The sequence below is a fragment of the Cuculus canorus genome, chromosome 7 (genome assembly GCF_017976375.1).
Source record: "Cuculus canorus isolate bCucCan1 chromosome 7, bCucCan1.pri, whole genome shotgun sequence".
NCBI classification, from domain to species: Eukaryota; Metazoa; Chordata; class Aves; order Cuculiformes; family Cuculidae; genus Cuculus; species Cuculus canorus.
Genome location: NC_071407.1, coordinates 34,072,406 through 34,088,998, shown reverse-complemented (window position 1 = coordinate 34,088,998; position 16,593 = coordinate 34,072,406). Strand labels below are relative to the sequence as shown.

The window sequence follows — 16,593 nt, the reverse complement described above, 5'->3', positions numbered from 1 at the left end:
ACCCTCATGGTGAAGAAATTCCTCCTTGTGTCTAATCTAAATCTGCCCCTCTCCAGTTTACACTCGTTCCCCCTCATCCTATCCCCACAAGCCTTTGTGAACAGCCCCTCCCCAACTTTCTTGTATCCCCTTCAGGCACTGGAAGGTCACTCTAAGGTCTCTTCAGAGCCTTCTCTTCTCCAGGCTGAATGACCCCAACTCTCTCAGCCTGTCCTCACATGGGAGGTGCTCCAGCCCTCCGATCATCTTTGTAGCCTCCTCTGAACTCGTTCCAACAGCTCCATCTCCTTCTTACATTGAGGATTCCAGAACTGGACACAATACTCCAGGTGGGGTGTTAAAAGAGCAGAACAGAGCAGCAGAATATTAAACTATCTGCTGTTGAACTATCTAGGCTTCAACTTTTCCTACAGTACCTTTACTGAAAAGCCTGTATTAGACTGTAAGATCAGAGACCAACCCTGTCTTCCACGTTTCAGACTGCCACACGTTTCACACAACAGCAAACCCTGCAGTCACATTCCTGCAGTATTTTCTCTCTTACCAAGTCCGAACCTGTAGCCGTCAGAGAATCGCGTGCTGGCGTTCCAGAACACACAAGCACTGTCCACATGCTGGAGGAAGAACTCCGCCGTTTTCTCTGGGGAAGAGGTAGAGAGAAAAATAAAATCCAGTACATACAGAACAACCATGCACTCCAAAACCCACACCATCATCCAGCAAACAGATACAACTTTCACAAGCAACCTTAAACAGCCTGGGCTAAGACAACTTCATATATGCTTCCCTCCCAGTAGGCTTATCAAGTAGCCAGAGCCGCAGATGTTAGAAGAAGCTTGCAAAGGTGAGAAGAAAGCAATAAGGTGTCTAATTCTAAATATATCCAGTCCAGAACCTGCAATCAGGGATAGTTGTATGACTGCAGAGAACAGACAGTTGCCCTAAACAACGTTTCGCAGTCAAATTGAGACAACTGAAGTACAGAGTCAGCTCTCCATTCATCTCAAACACCGAATCATTCCAGATAATGAAAAATCCTAAACAAAATTGCTGTTGCAGGTAATATTTGGGAAATGCGATGCAGAAATACCACATGAAATCAGTTAACTCACCCAGCTGAACCCAGAACATGCAAAACCTTAGCAAGCTCACAACTGTGCAAGCCTCGGTCCTCTGGAGGACTCTCTTCTCTCCAGGCTGCGAGCTGCTGGCCAGGCACTCTTGGCGATGAGAAAAACCCTACAGACCAGCTCGATCTCCAGTACGCTCCAGTATGATCACTAGCGCACCAGGTCCCTGGCCGTGGGTTACAGTGCCAAACGCAAACCTCTTAGCGACACTCATTTAAGCTCAGCAGGAGATACAGAATCAGAAGCCTGCTTGATCACACTCTGGTCAGGTGCAGGTCAACAGGACCTTATTGCAGCTGATCCTTAGGAATTCCAGGCTTGGTGTGAGAGTCAGCCTGCGGCTGGGCGCAGCTCTAGCTTGGTTTTGAACTGGCGCAGTGTTCAAACTGCACGCGGGTCAGGTGCGAGGGAGCAGCACAGAGCTGCACGAGTTGCCAACAAAGAGACAAAAACCTGCAAATTGAGATGAATGCAGCTTTTATCCTAGCAATGCAGAAGTGGGAATTAAAGCACTGAAAAAGGAAAGGTAAAAGCATTTGTGGCTCTTGTTTGCACGATATAAAAATGACACGGGAAGACAAAGTGGATAAAGTCTGATCTTGATCTTCCTTCCAATCCCTATTCCCTCCAGGGAGGTACTAGAGAAGCTCACCTCATGAGCCTTCAGAGGCACAAGGATATCTCCAGGATTCAGGAGATGTTCTTGCAAAACCTCTGATGTGGGAAGTCTGCACAGTAGAAGAACACAGCAACTCGCCTGGCAAGAGCACATGCTGGCTTGGCATCAGCTAACTGCTCAACCCCACTCCTTAATATCCTGGAACAAGGGCGATGCAACAGGTTTTATCTGAGCTAAACCTGACTGTAGGCACAATTAGCTCATGTAGCTGGTCATGCCTACTGCAGGCCCAAAAGAAGAACTACTGCAACATCAGTGGTTGTCCTAACACCAAGAACTGGCACCCAAACCAAAACAGAGCTTAAGAAAGCAAAACGATCACTAACCATTCTCTGTGATGATAACATCCGTGTGAGAACTTCCGTACTTGTGGATATGTTCAACAGCCTCTTGGACACTGTCCACCACCTCGATGCAGCACTCCAGATCCCCATATTCTGTGCGGAGAGATTTCACTTCCGAAGGACTGAATGTCAAGTAAGATGCAAACCTTGGGCCAGCGTGAATCTTCACCTGCAATGCCAGAAATGTTTTGTGCTGCTGAACATACCAAAATGCCTTCCAGGTCAAAGTGTGGCTTCTTGTGCTTTGGGATGGAGTTCATGTTCACACCCATCTTTTTGCTGTTGCTGAACAGAGCTCACACAGTGTCAAGGCTTTCTCTTTTCCCCCCATTTTGCCCCTCTATGAAGAAGGTCAGGAGTGTGCAGGAAGCTGGGAGGGGATGCAACCACAACAGTGGACCCAAACTGACCAAAGGGATATTCCATGCCATCTAATGTCACAGAATCACCAGGTTGGAAAGGACCCACTGGATCATCGAGTCCAACCATTCCTAACACTCCCTAAACCATGTCCCCAAGCACTTCATCCACCCTTTCCTTAAACACCTCCAGGGAAGGCGACTCGACCCCCTCCCTGGGCAGCTGTTCCAGTGCCCCATGACTCTTTCTGTGAAGAATTTTTTTCTGATATCCAACCTGAACCTCCCCTGACGGAGCTTCAGGCCATTCCCCCTTGTCCTGTCCCCTGTCACTTGGGAGAAGAGCCCAGCTCCCTCCTCTCTACAACCTCCTTTCAGGCACCTGTAGAGAGCAATAAGGTCTCCCCTCAGCCTCCTCTTCTCCAGGCTAAACACCCCCAGCTCTCTCAGCCACTCCTCGTAAGCCTTGTTCTCCAGCCCCTCACCAGCTTCGTTGCTCTTCTCTGGACACACTCCAGAGCCTCAACATCCTTCTTGTGTACAGCAACACAAACGGGGGGGGGGGGGGGGGGGGTGGTTTGAAGAAGGTTGGCATGACCTTCAGAGACTGGCCGGGCATTGCTCTGCTTGTGGCAGACGGTTAAGTCCTCAGCTTTGCCTGACTTGCGTAGGTTCTTGGGGGTTGTTTTTTTTTTGTTTAGCTGATTTTTCCCCCCTCTTCTTCCCTTCTTCCTCCTCTTTCCTTCATTTATCAAACCCCTCAGCCCTCAAGGTTCATTGCTTTTGCTTCTCTTATTCCCTCCCCTCATCCCACGTGGGGCAGGGGAGAGCGAGCGAGCAGCTGTGTGGCGATCGCTGCTAACTGGGGTTAACCCACACCATTTGTGAATCAAACGTTCCCTGTGTGCCAAGTAAGAAAAATAAACCTGCCCTTTGAGGAACTTAGCGGATTGGTGAACTGGTGACAGGGTACGATAGGTGACACGCTAGGTCGGCTGCCTACCATGGTGTGCTCCGAGTTCAGGACTCCCACCAGATTATTTAAAGCAATTAAATCACTTAGAAAGTCATCAGGCAGGAGGATAGGACAACACTAATACTGGGAAAACAGCTACAATATCGCAGTTTCCAAGTTTACCTCTTCAAAAGACTTTAGATCTTTACCAGCTTTTACCCTTTTGCTTTGTAAACTGACACCCACCCTCTCTGCAGCAAGTGTTTTCAGACACAAAGGAGTTACTGGGTCCAAACCAAAAAAACTCAGATATTTTCATTTGTTATAAAGAAGATCTAATGCATTATCAGCCTCTGAGCGTAATCATAGCGGCCGAGACACCTAAACAATGAGAGATAATTTAGAACTGCTAGAGCAGAGAAATCCCCATGCAAATGAAACACAGGAAATGTTGACAGCACAAACATAAACGGGAGATAAAGCACAAGTTTGCAAAAGTTTGAAATTTGAAGGCTTTTAAGAGGGTATCTGCAAAAAGGTGTTTTCTTGTGCTATAAATTACTGAAATTGTACAATCCTGCCCAATTTTTGCCCATTTCTTGTTGTCAGGTCAGATTAGACAGAGGTAGCATCCTCCCCACTGTATTAGGAGCTGGGTGAGTTGTGGTGGGAATGCACTAGTCCTCATATTCCTCCCATCCAAACTCCAGAGATCTACTCTCTTCACTCTGCCCTTCCCAAGAAACAATGAAACAAGCCATGAAAAAAATCCATTAAGTGAAGACTTGCTCCTGACCACCCATCAGCTTCTTTTTCTATGACCCTTTCAACATCATCAGGACATACAGCCTCTCCGTTTCACCTGCATTAATCACCGCTTTTACGCTTCATTTGATTAAATACATACTGCTGTGTAAAAATCCTTGATTTATGTGCAATTCACACTACTCCATGGATATTTCTCTTACGATGCATCTCTCCTACCTTTACTGACAAAGCATTACCCGTGTCAAGACAACTAATTAAGTATACTGGCCTTTCGCAGTGCCTTTGACATACTGGGATGGAAAAATAGGTGGGGATAAAGGTCGTGCAAGATGATTGCTTTGACAAAACATGGATGAAATAAATTCAGAAGGAGAAAAACAGAAGGGGAATTCAGGGTAAGAAGCCAAATTAATGATTCAAGAAGAAGAGTCTTTGCATCTGCGAGGTTAACAGCAATTAAATTGGAACTAAGAAGGGTAGAGAAAGGGTTGTGTATGCTATTCCAAAGCAGATGATGAGTTTTGCTATATAAAAGAAAGTATTTGTATCCCAATAGTGGCGCACAGCTGTCCTGAAGAGGCTGCTTTTGGATTATTTGTACAGAAAAAAACTGGGGTTGGGTGGAGAAGCAGAGAAAGTCCTCCATCACTTCATTTGGAAAAAACTTATGCGTTAAGAAACAAAAAAACCACAAAACAAGAAGACAAGTATGAGTGACTAACCTGTTCTACTCTCAACATGTCTATGATCTGGTCAAACAACGGGGTTCTCAGCAAATCTCGATGAATTAAGAGAGTTTCCAGAGCATTACAGGCAGCAGGATATTCACACTTTGAGTCTCGGACTGAAGTTTAAGAGTAGATAATTGGTTACGTTACATTTACAACATGGATTTTGAACAGCACATGAATTATCAATTGCCATAACCATATCACATACTCCAAACGCGAAGTTCAATTACACCCCTGAGACTGAAGTCACCCTCTCCCACTTACTTATTCGTGTGACCTTCTCAACACTGGCATCCGTGTCCACATACACGTGACAGATCCCTTCGCTGTGTCCCATCACTGGGATTCCCTTAGCAGCTTTCTGGATATTCCTGACCAGCTGTGATGAACCACGTGGAATGATCAGATCGATCAGTTTATCCAAACGGCAGAGATCTTCTACTTCCTCCCTCGTGTTCACCTGTGGCAGTTGCAATACAAACGGGCTACGGTTTGAACTCTGAAGTTCTGCCCACACTTTTTATCCATATCATAGCAAAGAAATCGTTGATTTAACACTAGGCACTTACTAATTGCACCGCGTCTTTGACTCCGTGAATGGAGAGTGCTTCTTGGGTCAGATGATGAAGGATTTGATTGCTGTGTGCTGCCTCTTTCCCTCCTTTAAGCAATAACCCATTTCCACTGGCGATGGCCAAAGCAGACACCTGTTAGAAAAGAATTTGGTTTTAAAAAATAAAGAAAGAGAAAAGTAACTTGTCTCTTCCGTCGGAATAAGCCCCACAAAACAGACTAAGAGCAGGATTTTTAACCCTATGGATTTACTCAATGTTAATCTACAGTTTTCATTTTATGGCACAAAAGAAAAAAAAAATCATTGAAGTAAAAGGACATTTAACTTCAGAAATGAAATGTGTTTCAGGAAAACACTTGAGTTTCTTTTGCCAGGGGCAGACTGCAGCGGACAAGTCAGAGGAAACTCGGGACATAGGCTCTGCTGCGAGTCATAGTTTGGGTTGGAAGGGACCTCAAAGATCATCCAGTTCCACCTCTCTGCCATGGCAGGGACACCTCCCACTGGCTCAGGCTGCCCAAGGCCCATCCAACCTGGCCTGGAACACCTCCAGGGATGGGGCAGCCACAGCTTCCCTGGGCAACCTGGGACAGGGCCTCACCACCTTCATTGTAAAGAAAGTCCTCCTTATGTCCAGTCTAAATCTGCCCCTCTCCAGTTTATACCCATTGCCCCTCACCCTCTCACATCAAGCCTTTGTTAGAAGTCCCTCTCCAAACTGAGTAGCTGTGTGGGCAACGACCCCGAAGAGAACGATTATAGGTGCAAGAACTCTTGTCCTTAACCATTCCAGCAGAAAGCAGCTAACGAGCTCTTCCCGTGAGCAGGCAGAACATTTTCACTGTGCTGAAACAGAAGTCATAAATAGACAACACTTGCTATAAAAGTGGAAAAAAAACTTCTCGCCAATAGGTCCAGCATCACCTGTATCACTTTGCTTTCATCTTTATAACCAGAAGGAACGGACTGGTATCGTTGCCTGTTTAAGGTGCTGGATCTCACCCATCCGAGTCGAGCAATCCAACAAGACCACGTTCCAAAAACGTGCTCCAAAGAAGCCACTGCTTTTTGGAACTTGGATTAAAAAAACACTCACCCAATTCGTTCAGTCTCCAGACACCACTACTTATTTTATTTTCCCCACTAAACCAAAAACCTCTTTAACAGAGTGGTGATAGCAGGTTTATTTATTCTTTTCTGCAGTGTCTGTTCTTTTCTACTTAGGACTATGGCAGACCTGATAAAGCTCTCTTCCTAGGTGGATTTTACTTTTGTATCTCTTTTTGCCTTCCTCACCCCAACGACGTCACAGTTTGTCCACCTATTTGAAAAAAACCCTCCCTTTAGAAAAAATTACGTCCTCTCCAGAACCTTTTACAATAGACAAATTAAGCATTTGATGTTATTTTACTGTATTGCTATCTTCTGGAAAAGATCATATGTATCATTATCATCATCCATAGGTGTCATCACCAAACCTGCACTCATTAGGAGATCAATTATACGCTGTTGAGATGTGAATGCCAGAATTAGCCAGGCTCATACTTAACAAGATGTTAACTTAATGACACACTTTAAATGCTTATTTGTACAGAAAAATGTGAAATCCATCCGATACATCTCCTCAGATCCTCTCTTTTCCCCTTCTAATATCAAACGGATAACAACAATCACCATGTTTGGTATTCTATCTTATCCTGCTCTCAGCAATTGGAAAAGAACGTTGAAAAATAAGAAATGTTTTAGAAAAAACACACTGAAGTATGATAGTCCAGTATAATAGTCTAGTCTAGTCATTGTGTGCCTTTCTAACCTATAAAACTAGACACTAAAAAGAAGTCTGACTGTATTTTGAAAGTATCTTGTAAATATCTGCCACTCCAAAGGTCAGTGCCGCAAGGGAAAGCTGAACAAATAAGCTGATTTAAATAAAGAATTCCGCTCAGCAGGCATAAAATTAAAAGAAAGGTCATGAATCGATTTGGAAAAAAATGACCCCTCCCCCAAATAATTAAGACAAAAGTAAAAAAATTGGCGATTTAAAGGTAAACGGACAATAAGGGGTTTCAAAACAGTTCAGTCCCTTCCAACAATAGCAGAGCCCATGGAGCAATCCACCAGGATTTGGTGGAATCTATAGGAAGCAGCCTGGGAAAGATGCTCACAATTTGGCCTTGTACGTATTAAAGGCAAACATGGCATTTGTATGTGCTCATTAGAAACTTATTAAATCTTAACTGGTAGCCTTTACTCCAACTCCAGAGTGAACTCTGCACGAGCTGTCACCAGGGAGCAAATCCAGCACGCTCTCTCCCAGGGCAAAGTCAAATTTCTCCTGCAATTGCTTACCCAAACACGCATGAGATGCCGGGTCCTGCACTCGGGGCACAACAACCCTGTGCAGTGCTACAGACTGGGGGAGAGTGGCTGGAGAGCTGCACGGAGGAGAAGGACCTGGGGGTAATGGTTGACTGAACATGAGCCAGCAGTGGCCCAGGTGGGCAAGAAGGCCAACGGCATCTTGGCTTGGATCAGAAACGGTGTGACCAGCAGGTCCAGGGAGGTGATTCTCCCTCTGCACTCGGCAATGGTGAGACCGCACCTCGAATACTGTGCTCAGTTCTGGACCCCTCACCGCAAGAAGGATGTTGAGGCTCTGGAGTGTGTCCAGAGAAGAGCAACGAAGCTGGTGAGGGGCTGGAGAACAAGTCTTACAAGGAGCGGCTGAGAGAGCTGGGGGTGTTTAGCCTTGAGAAGAGGAGGCTGAGGGGAGACCTTATTGCTCTCTACAGCTGCCTGAAAGGAGGTTGTGGAGAGGAGGGAGCTGGGCTCTTCTCCCAAGTGACAGAGGACAGGACAAGGGGGAATGGCCTCAAGCTGCACAAGAGGAGGGTCAGACTGGATATAGGGAAAAAAATTTTCACGGAAAGGGTCAGCGGGCACTGGCAGAGGCTGCCCAGGGAGGTGGTGGAGTCCCCATTGCTGGAGGGATTTAAAAGACGGGTAGACGAAGTGCTAAAGGACATGGTTTAGTGGCAGATGGGAATGGTTGGACTCAATGATCCAAGAGGTCTTTTCCAACCTGGTGATTCTATGATTCTATGCAGTAGTAAATCAAGAGGAGGGAACTGCTTGCCTGCCCTCAGAGACCATCCCACTGTCAGCAACAGCCTGGGAGAGCAGCCACGCGATTCGGACACAGAGGTATCAAAGATGATCCTCTGAAGTTGCACCAGAAAACCTGAGTATGAAGACAGGAGGCTGGCAGGAAGAAAAGCAACTCCAAGAGAAGCTATTCCAAGTCTGTAAATCTAAGGAGGGAAAAAAAGCCAGCAAGAGTCAGTCTGGTGTAGGTTTTAAGATAAGATAACAGGGAAGAGAAAGAGGGAGACATCAGCTATGAAAGGCAGGAGAGCAGGGCTGAAGTCCAGGAAGACTGACTAGAATCTTTCTTGTTGACTTTTTCAACGGGAAAATGTACTGGTTCTCTATGAAGAACAGAGCCAGCAGCAAGAAGCTAATACTGGTAGGCAAGGGAGACCCAATGCTTTTTTATTTCTCATGAACTTTGCCAGGAGCACACCCCTTTCAGTATGAAATGGGGACCACTCACAGAACTCGGGCACTCGGTACTCATGAAGTACCAAGCTGTCCACTGGTTGAGTCCTACCTCCTTTTCAAGCGTCTTTCCCCACCCCTGTCTCCTCAAACACTTGCTCATATTAGAGAAGTCCTCAATCTTCCTAGATGCCCTATGTTAATTATGGGAAATAGTGTTATAATGAAAGTTTTGTATTCTTTTAAAAATCTACAATTGCTCAGTAAAGGAGGTGGGAGTAAGAAAATTAGATCCTGGTAGCCTCCGCAATGCTACTTCAGCCCCCATATTGTCATTCATTATAACATCATTTACCCACAGCAATACTCCCACACAGTGCTGCGATGAATGTATTTGCCTTTAAGCTGCCTTGCCTTATTCCTGGCACAAGATAAATGACATCCATTTCCAGTACACTACTCGAGATTTTCAGTAGCCTTTCCAGCAACTTCTGTACTTCCGTACTCACAACATCACTCTTCCTCACACCTTCCTCAATCTCACACCAACTGAGTAAAAGCCATTGTCCGGCTTCACTGCACACAAGGAGCATCAGTACACGACACACCACCCGGAGCCTGGGACTCCTGGGCTTTCTGTGCTCAGCCTTTTAAAAGAAATGTTTGTTTATCACGTATTCTTAGCAGTTAATTACTGTTAATTACAGTTGCTGATTAAACCCAGCCTGCAGTTTAGCAGCACGGGCAGACGGAACAAGTGCTCATTGATAGGAGCCTCTCAAGGCCTGAGTAACTCTGAGCATTGCAGAAGTGAGTCCTGAGAATATCCCTGCAGGAAAAACAAGGATGCCAGCAAAATCAGTTTTAGAAGAATCCAAGCAAGAGTCCTTTGAGACAAAATGTCTTGTAGCCTCCTAACTGCTCACCCTTTCTTTTGTCATCAAGGAATTCCACCCTCCTTACATACCTGTGGAAGACAGTCAGGACGGGACTCAAAGATCACAAGAAGGACGCCGATAGGCACTGTCACCTGCTCCAAATCCAGGTCTTTTGCTATTCGTGTTCGCCGAATTACACGGCCGACGCTGTCCTGGGAGGACGCTGCGATCTGACGCAGACCAATAGCCAAGCTGTTCAGCTTTGATGTAGACAGACTTAGACGTTTCAACAAAGGGAGTGCCAATCTGCCTAAAAGAAAGAAAAAATTGTGCTGGAGATAGATCGGTCTGCCTAGGCTTAGGCAAAAGCGACTTAAACAAGTGGTGAACCTAAAGAAAATTCAGGTATTTCCCTCACCCTAGCAAGAAACCTACCAGAGATGGAAAATGCATGGCATTAAGTCCGGTAGCCACAATAAAATCACTCAAACGTGACAATGGTTTCACCCACCGCCACATTTTCACTTAATTAAGTGATTTGTATATGAAGCAACACCCACAAAGATAAGGTTTGTTCTATTGCAAGTGCTGCTGTATGTCTGAATTTCTTACTATCCTTACAGTATTTCTGGAAGGCTCAGGCAGTAATTTCATGTCTGTTTTACAGACAGAAATCTCAAAGCACAGATGCATGCACAGCATTCCTGTTTAGATTCGGCCAGAACTGCCTGAATTTTCTAGTCCAAACATGTTTGACAGTAAGTTTACCCAGCAACATCCCCTCAGGTACTCCGGTCAGTAAAAAATGGTGCCCTGGCATCTTCCCTAAAGTATTACGACTCACGATGTGTCTTTTCCATACATTTATTACCCCTATAGGTACACATTCCAACCCCAACTCCTCAATGAATGCATCAATCTGACACTGAAGAATGAGTTTAATCCAAGCCCCCTAAAGAGAGCCTTCCTCAGTCAGAAGGGTACACGGTTCTTTTGGAAGAGCATCAAATTAAATACAGAGCTGACAGCCTTCCCCTCAGGAGCCAAACATCTTAACCAGCCCAGAAAATATTCACTTTATGCATGACAATAATAGAGATGATGTTTGTTGTGTTCCATTCCTAAAGAGAGCTTCCTTTGGCAAAATGGAGCACTAATATATAAATATGAATTTTTTTACAATACGTTGCCTGATGTTTTGCAAAGCCTCAGTGTCTTCTCTGATGAAGGCCTCTGGTTTATGGAATTACGGAAGCTGCAGCTGTTTTATGCTGACGAGCTCTCAAGGTCCTGGGTTCACTAATCTGTGACAGTCAAACTACCCCGTCCCAGATGACAGGAGATTCAAGTTCTGCTCATTTCCTTCAAGGTCCAGGGAAGGTCAAGACAACAGGATTACCATGGAAGGACTTGAAATATTACCTTTATTTTCAGCCTCTTCTAAGTCCTTTTTGTTTGCCAAGAGAATTTCTTCTCTCTGGTCAGTCAGTAAGTCAGCAAGATGATAAATAATCTCTGCTCTCTGAAAGAAAAAAGTTTCTGAACTGACTTCTTACACAAAGTCCACGTTATTTGACATCTGACCCCCTTCAGTCCATTTATGTTGACCACATCCTCTCGCCGCCTTGACTCCCTGAATAGCTGGGGGAGCCGATTTTTCCAGCTTGCATGACATTGAAAAATGTGGCTGAACACTGCTTCACCCTTTACTTCACTTTTTATTATCTTGCTTTCCACGCCCAGTCTTCCTCAGCAAACCCACAGTGTTCTTACTTTAAGCCCACCTTGTCTTCTCCACAAGAGATGCCACATTTTACCCACCCAACTGCAGAGCAGTAATTTATTGTCTACAGCTCCTCTTTTGGTGCGCCACACACAGGAGTGAACGCAGCAAGTTATTCCAGCCAATTCTTCAGCAGCTCTGATCACAATTAATTTCTGCGTAATAGTTAATACTAATAAAATCTTTATGAACCCCATGTGACAGCATATATTACTTCATAGCCCCGAGGTACATTATCTGGGCAGCCTGATCCAGTGGGATGTCCCTGCCCATGGCACGGGGTTGGAACTGGATGACCTTTAAGGTCCCTTCCAACCCAAACTATTCTATGATTCTATGATCGTCCTGCTTTTCTTCACCTCCTTAAGCATGTTACAATCCAAGTCCTGGATCTAGCACACCGAGAAGAGATTCTTATCACACACAGCCCATTTGTATTATGAATTTGTGTGTAAAACTTGCCACACATTCACAAGCTTAACAAATGAGATTGTATGGTTCTGTCACCTGCTTGGGCTGTAAAGCCGCCAGGGTCCTGCCACCAGCACGAGCCATCTCCCCCTGCTGCTCTACTGTGGGACCTGCAAAAAAACCAAAATACACCATGTAGACAAAGCAATGGCACACGTGGAAGTGATCACTAACCCTTCCATCTTCTGATTTCAAAGCAGGAAAGCAGGTACAGTCTTAAACAGACACTTTGGAACTGTTGGAACAGGTCCAGAGGAGGCTGCAAGGATGATCCGAGGGCTGGAGCACCTCCTGTATGAGGACAGGCTGAGAGAGTTGGAGTTGTTCAGCCTGGAGAAGAGAAGGCTCTGAGGAGATCTTATCGTGATCTTCCAGTATCTGAAAGGGGCTACAAGAAAGCTGAGGAGGGACTGTTTACAAAGGCTTGTGGGGATGGGATGAGGGGCAATGGGTATAAACTGGAGAGGGGCAGATTTATACTGGACATAAGGAAGAATTTCTTCACCATGAGAGTGGTGAGGCCCTGTCCCAGGTTGCCCAGGGAAGCTGTGGCTGCCCCATCCCTGGAGGTGTTCCAGGCCAGGTTGGATGGGCCTTGGGCAGCCTGAGCCAGTGGGAGGTGTCCCTGCCCATGGCAGGGGGGTTGGAACTGGATAATCTTTAAGGTCCCTTCCAACCCAAACTATTCTATGATTCTATGAAGTTGTCATCAATGCATTCCAGGAACCTCCTGGATTGCTTATGTCCTGCTGTGTTGTCCCTCCAACGGATATTGGTTGAAGCAACTCCCCTCCAACATTTGCTACCTACCATACCAAAAGACCAAGTTGTAAAACGAACTGACGATAAGAAATAAGACTAAATTCTATCTCAGTTCAGCAGGACATTCTATGTCCACATTTTCACACAGAAATCTTCAATACTGGAAGAAAAATCCTAAGACTAAACATGGTAATGAATCTGGTCACTGCATTCTTCAAACGCAAGCCTGATGCAGCAGTTTATCAACTGGAGGGAACCAGAGCACAGCATTCAACTACGACTTTAGAAAATACCTTTCAAAATCCATTTTTCAAGCAGAGTGTGGTTTCCCAGCTATAGTACAGGTCTAGCTAAACTTTAGCCCTGTCCTTTCAACGGATCTCTACAGCTCTCCATGCACACGTTACCTCTGTACTCACCTGCAGGTTTCACCTCGGAAAAAAAAGTTCCAACTTTCTTCCCTTCCACAATGTCTGTAATGACATGACCCGAGATCTTTGGATGGGTTCCATTCGCGATCACTACTGAGGTGCCTCCTTGCAGGGCCCACAGAGCTGCTTTCACCTGCAGTGAAGGACAAAGCCAGATCCAGGAAAAATCACTTGTTATTGAAATCACCAGACTCAACAAAGCTTATCGCTCCACTTTGCTCTCCAGATTGATCACTTACGCTTTCAAAGGGCATTCAACACACTTCAGGAATTTCCTTAATGTAGCATTGAATGGGAACATCTATTTGCACTTTCCCTTCCCTTCCTTAACTAGCTGCCACTTCATTTTCCTAACAGCCAGCTTCTGTTCAAGTCTTCTAAAAGGGCACTTTATTCATATGTTCCTTTTCACCATCACCTTACGTTACAAGTTCTTGCTGTTTGAAGAAACCAGATTTTCTTTTCTGAAAAGATTCCGTTGCCCATTCCCCTCTAAGAAAGACGCGAGGATGGACTCTGATTTTAATTTGAACTTAACACAGTTCCAAATGTCACATTTTACAAACTATTGGAGTGGAATTCCTTAGTTGCTCTTTTCAATTCACATGGACCTAAGAGAGAAGTGAAAGGAACCCATTCACTGTCCCAGTGTCCTCACAGAAGAGTGGAGGCTGGAAAGGATCTCTGGAGATCGCGCAGTCCAACTGCCGGCTCAAAGTAGGCTCAACTACAACAAGTTACCGTCCAGTCAGGTTTTGAACATCTCCAAATACTGAGATTCCATAAGCTCTCTTGGAATCCTGCTCCAGTGCTTCAGCAACCTCACCGAAACATTCTTGCATTTCAATTTAATTTCTTGTATTTCAGCCTGTTCCCATTGTCCCCTGTCTCACTAACACTGAGGAGAGGCTGGTTTGGTCTCCTCTACACCCTCCTTTCAGGTATTTATACACAAACCTTCTCTTCTCCAGAGTCAACAGTCCTAGCTCCCAGCTGCTCCTAGTGTGACAGATGTTCCGAATGTTTAATCATATTCATGGTTCTTGGGTTCACTGTAGTATATGCCATGTCCTTCTTGTACTGCCACGTTCAGAACCAGACAAAACTCCACAGGTGTGGGTCTCACTAGTGCCGAGTAGAGGGAAATAATACTTTCATTCCACCTGCTGGCTACGCTGTTTCTAACACAACCCAGGATGCTGTTGGCCAGCTGTGCCCAAAGGGCATGTTCCTGGCTCGTGTGACACTTGGTGTCTACCTGGACCCCTTCTCCTTTCCACAGTGAACCTGCTTTCCAGCCCGTCAACTCCCCAACCCATATTGGTGAATGGAGTTGTTCCTCCCCAGGGGAAGGATTTGGCATTTCTCGTTATCAAACTCCATAGGGTTTCTGTCTGCCCATTCCTGCAGCCAGCCAAGATCCATCTGAATTCAAAGAACACTTTGGGTTGGAAGGGACCTTAAAGCTCATCCAGTTCCAACCCCCTGCCATGGGCAGGGACACCTCCCACCGGCTCAGGCTGCCCAAAGCCCATCCAACCTGGCCTTGAACACCTCCAGGGATGGGGCAGCCACAGCTTCCCTGGGCAACCTGGGACAGGGCCTCACCACTCTCATGGGGAAGACATTCTTCCTAATGTCCAGTATAAATCTGCCCCTCTCCAGTTTATACCCATTGCCCCTCATCCTATCCCCACAAGCCTTTGTAAACAGTCCCTCTCCAGCTTTCTTGTAGCCCCTTCAGGCACTGGAGGGTCACTCTAAGGTCTCCTCGGAGCCTTATCTTCTCCAGGCTGAACAACTCCAACTCTTTCAGCCTGTCCTCATACAGGAGGTGCTCCAGCCCTCGGATCATCCTTGCAGCCTCCTCTGGACCTGTTCCAACAGTTCCAAATCCTTCTTATGTTGAGGATTCCAGAACTGGACACAATACTCCAGGTGAGGTCTCACCAGAGAGGAACAGAGGGGAAGAATCAGAATTTCAGCACAATCATCCCATCTACCTCCCCTTCCTACATCTTTCTTTCCTTCACAGTAACAAAACAAAGGTTCCATATTTCTACCTTGGCTTCCATGCCTCCCATTCCCACCCGGGATTTGGTTCCAAAAGTTACAGACTGCTGGTCCCCTGGGTAGAATATGTCAATGAGCTTTGCATCGTCAGATCCTGGAGGGCTGTCAAAGAGGCCTGAAACAAAAAATAACAATCTGTTAGTGTTACAGACCCTCATGTCAAAAGCTCACCCGTAAAAAGGGGAAAAAAGAATCCTTGAGGCTGAAAAGCTGTATTTTGCTTCAAAGGATTGAAAACTTTCACTGAACCCTGCTTTTTGTTGGACTGAAAGCATGAAACACTTAATAGGCATACTCAAGAATTATTGCTTTACTGAAAGCACAAAAAATAACAAAGCGAAAACCCAAATGCTGAACGGCAGCACGCAAGCTGAGAGGAAGTGAGATTTGGTTGAGATTACAGAGAGTTTACAGCTTTTATACCTTCAACATCAGGGTGAGATATACAAGCCCACAGCTGAACAGACAAAGGACAATCCTCATCACTAAAATCTCAGGTGGTACTCTTGAATGTTGAGTTGTACAGTGATAAACTGGGCAATTCAGAAATATGTAAAAAGGGTAACTACTGAATTCTGCTAAGAAGGAACAACACCACAGAGCGATACTTTAATTATTTTTTTTAAAAACGCAGTCATTTTCTGTAACTGTTTGGAGTTGAATGATGCTTTGGTTTATCACATCAAACCTAAAATCCATCCACGCTTCCCAGAAATTCTATGTGAATAAATACTCCATCACAAGTTAGAAAGCACAAGTGCAGGCTATGTGCATCCTTCCTTGACACTTGGGAAGGGGAGGACACACATCTTTCCATACGCCAGATGTCCCATTGAATGAACAAGCTTGGAGGATGGGGGTGTTCGGTATTCATTTTTTCTACAAGTTGCTTTGACTACTGCTTTTATGAGTTGTCCTCAGACAGTTATTTCAACTAGAATCAACCATGAAATCCCACTGAACCTGCCAAAAGAAACTGCATTTATGGACAGGCACCTCCCCACGGCCGACCTTATGTGCCAAAGTCCAGGACCCAATGAAGAGAACGATCTGGAGGAGCTGAAAAGCCCGTGTGACTGGGGTGATGTGGACAGCAC

The 16,593-nt window shown here is 45.5% G+C and overlaps 1 protein-coding gene across 4 annotated transcripts in view; it reads right to left on the bottom strand.

Moving 5' to 3' along the window:
* ALDH18A1 (aldehyde dehydrogenase 18 family member A1) overlaps positions 1-16,593 on the bottom strand; it is a 32,057-nt gene that overhangs the window by 1,804 nt on the left and 13,660 nt on the right. For all 4 annotated transcript variants that reach the window (XM_054070867.1, XM_054070869.1, XM_054070870.1 and 1 more), the window contains 10 exons: positions 15,487-15,611; positions 13,412-13,556; positions 12,267-12,340; positions 11,399-11,498; positions 10,066-10,286; positions 5,536-5,673; positions 5,231-5,426; positions 4,958-5,079; positions 2,136-2,322; positions 545-640 (listed from right to left, as the gene is read on the bottom strand). In XM_054070867.1, the coding sequence (XP_053926842.1) occupies positions 545-640; positions 2,136-2,322; positions 4,958-5,079; positions 5,231-5,426; positions 5,536-5,673; positions 10,066-10,286; positions 11,399-11,498; positions 12,267-12,340; positions 13,412-13,556; positions 15,487-15,611 (1,404 nt within the window). The remainder of the gene's footprint in view (positions 1-544; positions 641-2,135; positions 2,323-4,957; positions 5,080-5,230; positions 5,427-5,535; positions 5,674-10,065; positions 10,287-11,398; positions 11,499-12,266; positions 12,341-13,411; positions 13,557-15,486; positions 15,612-16,593) is intronic.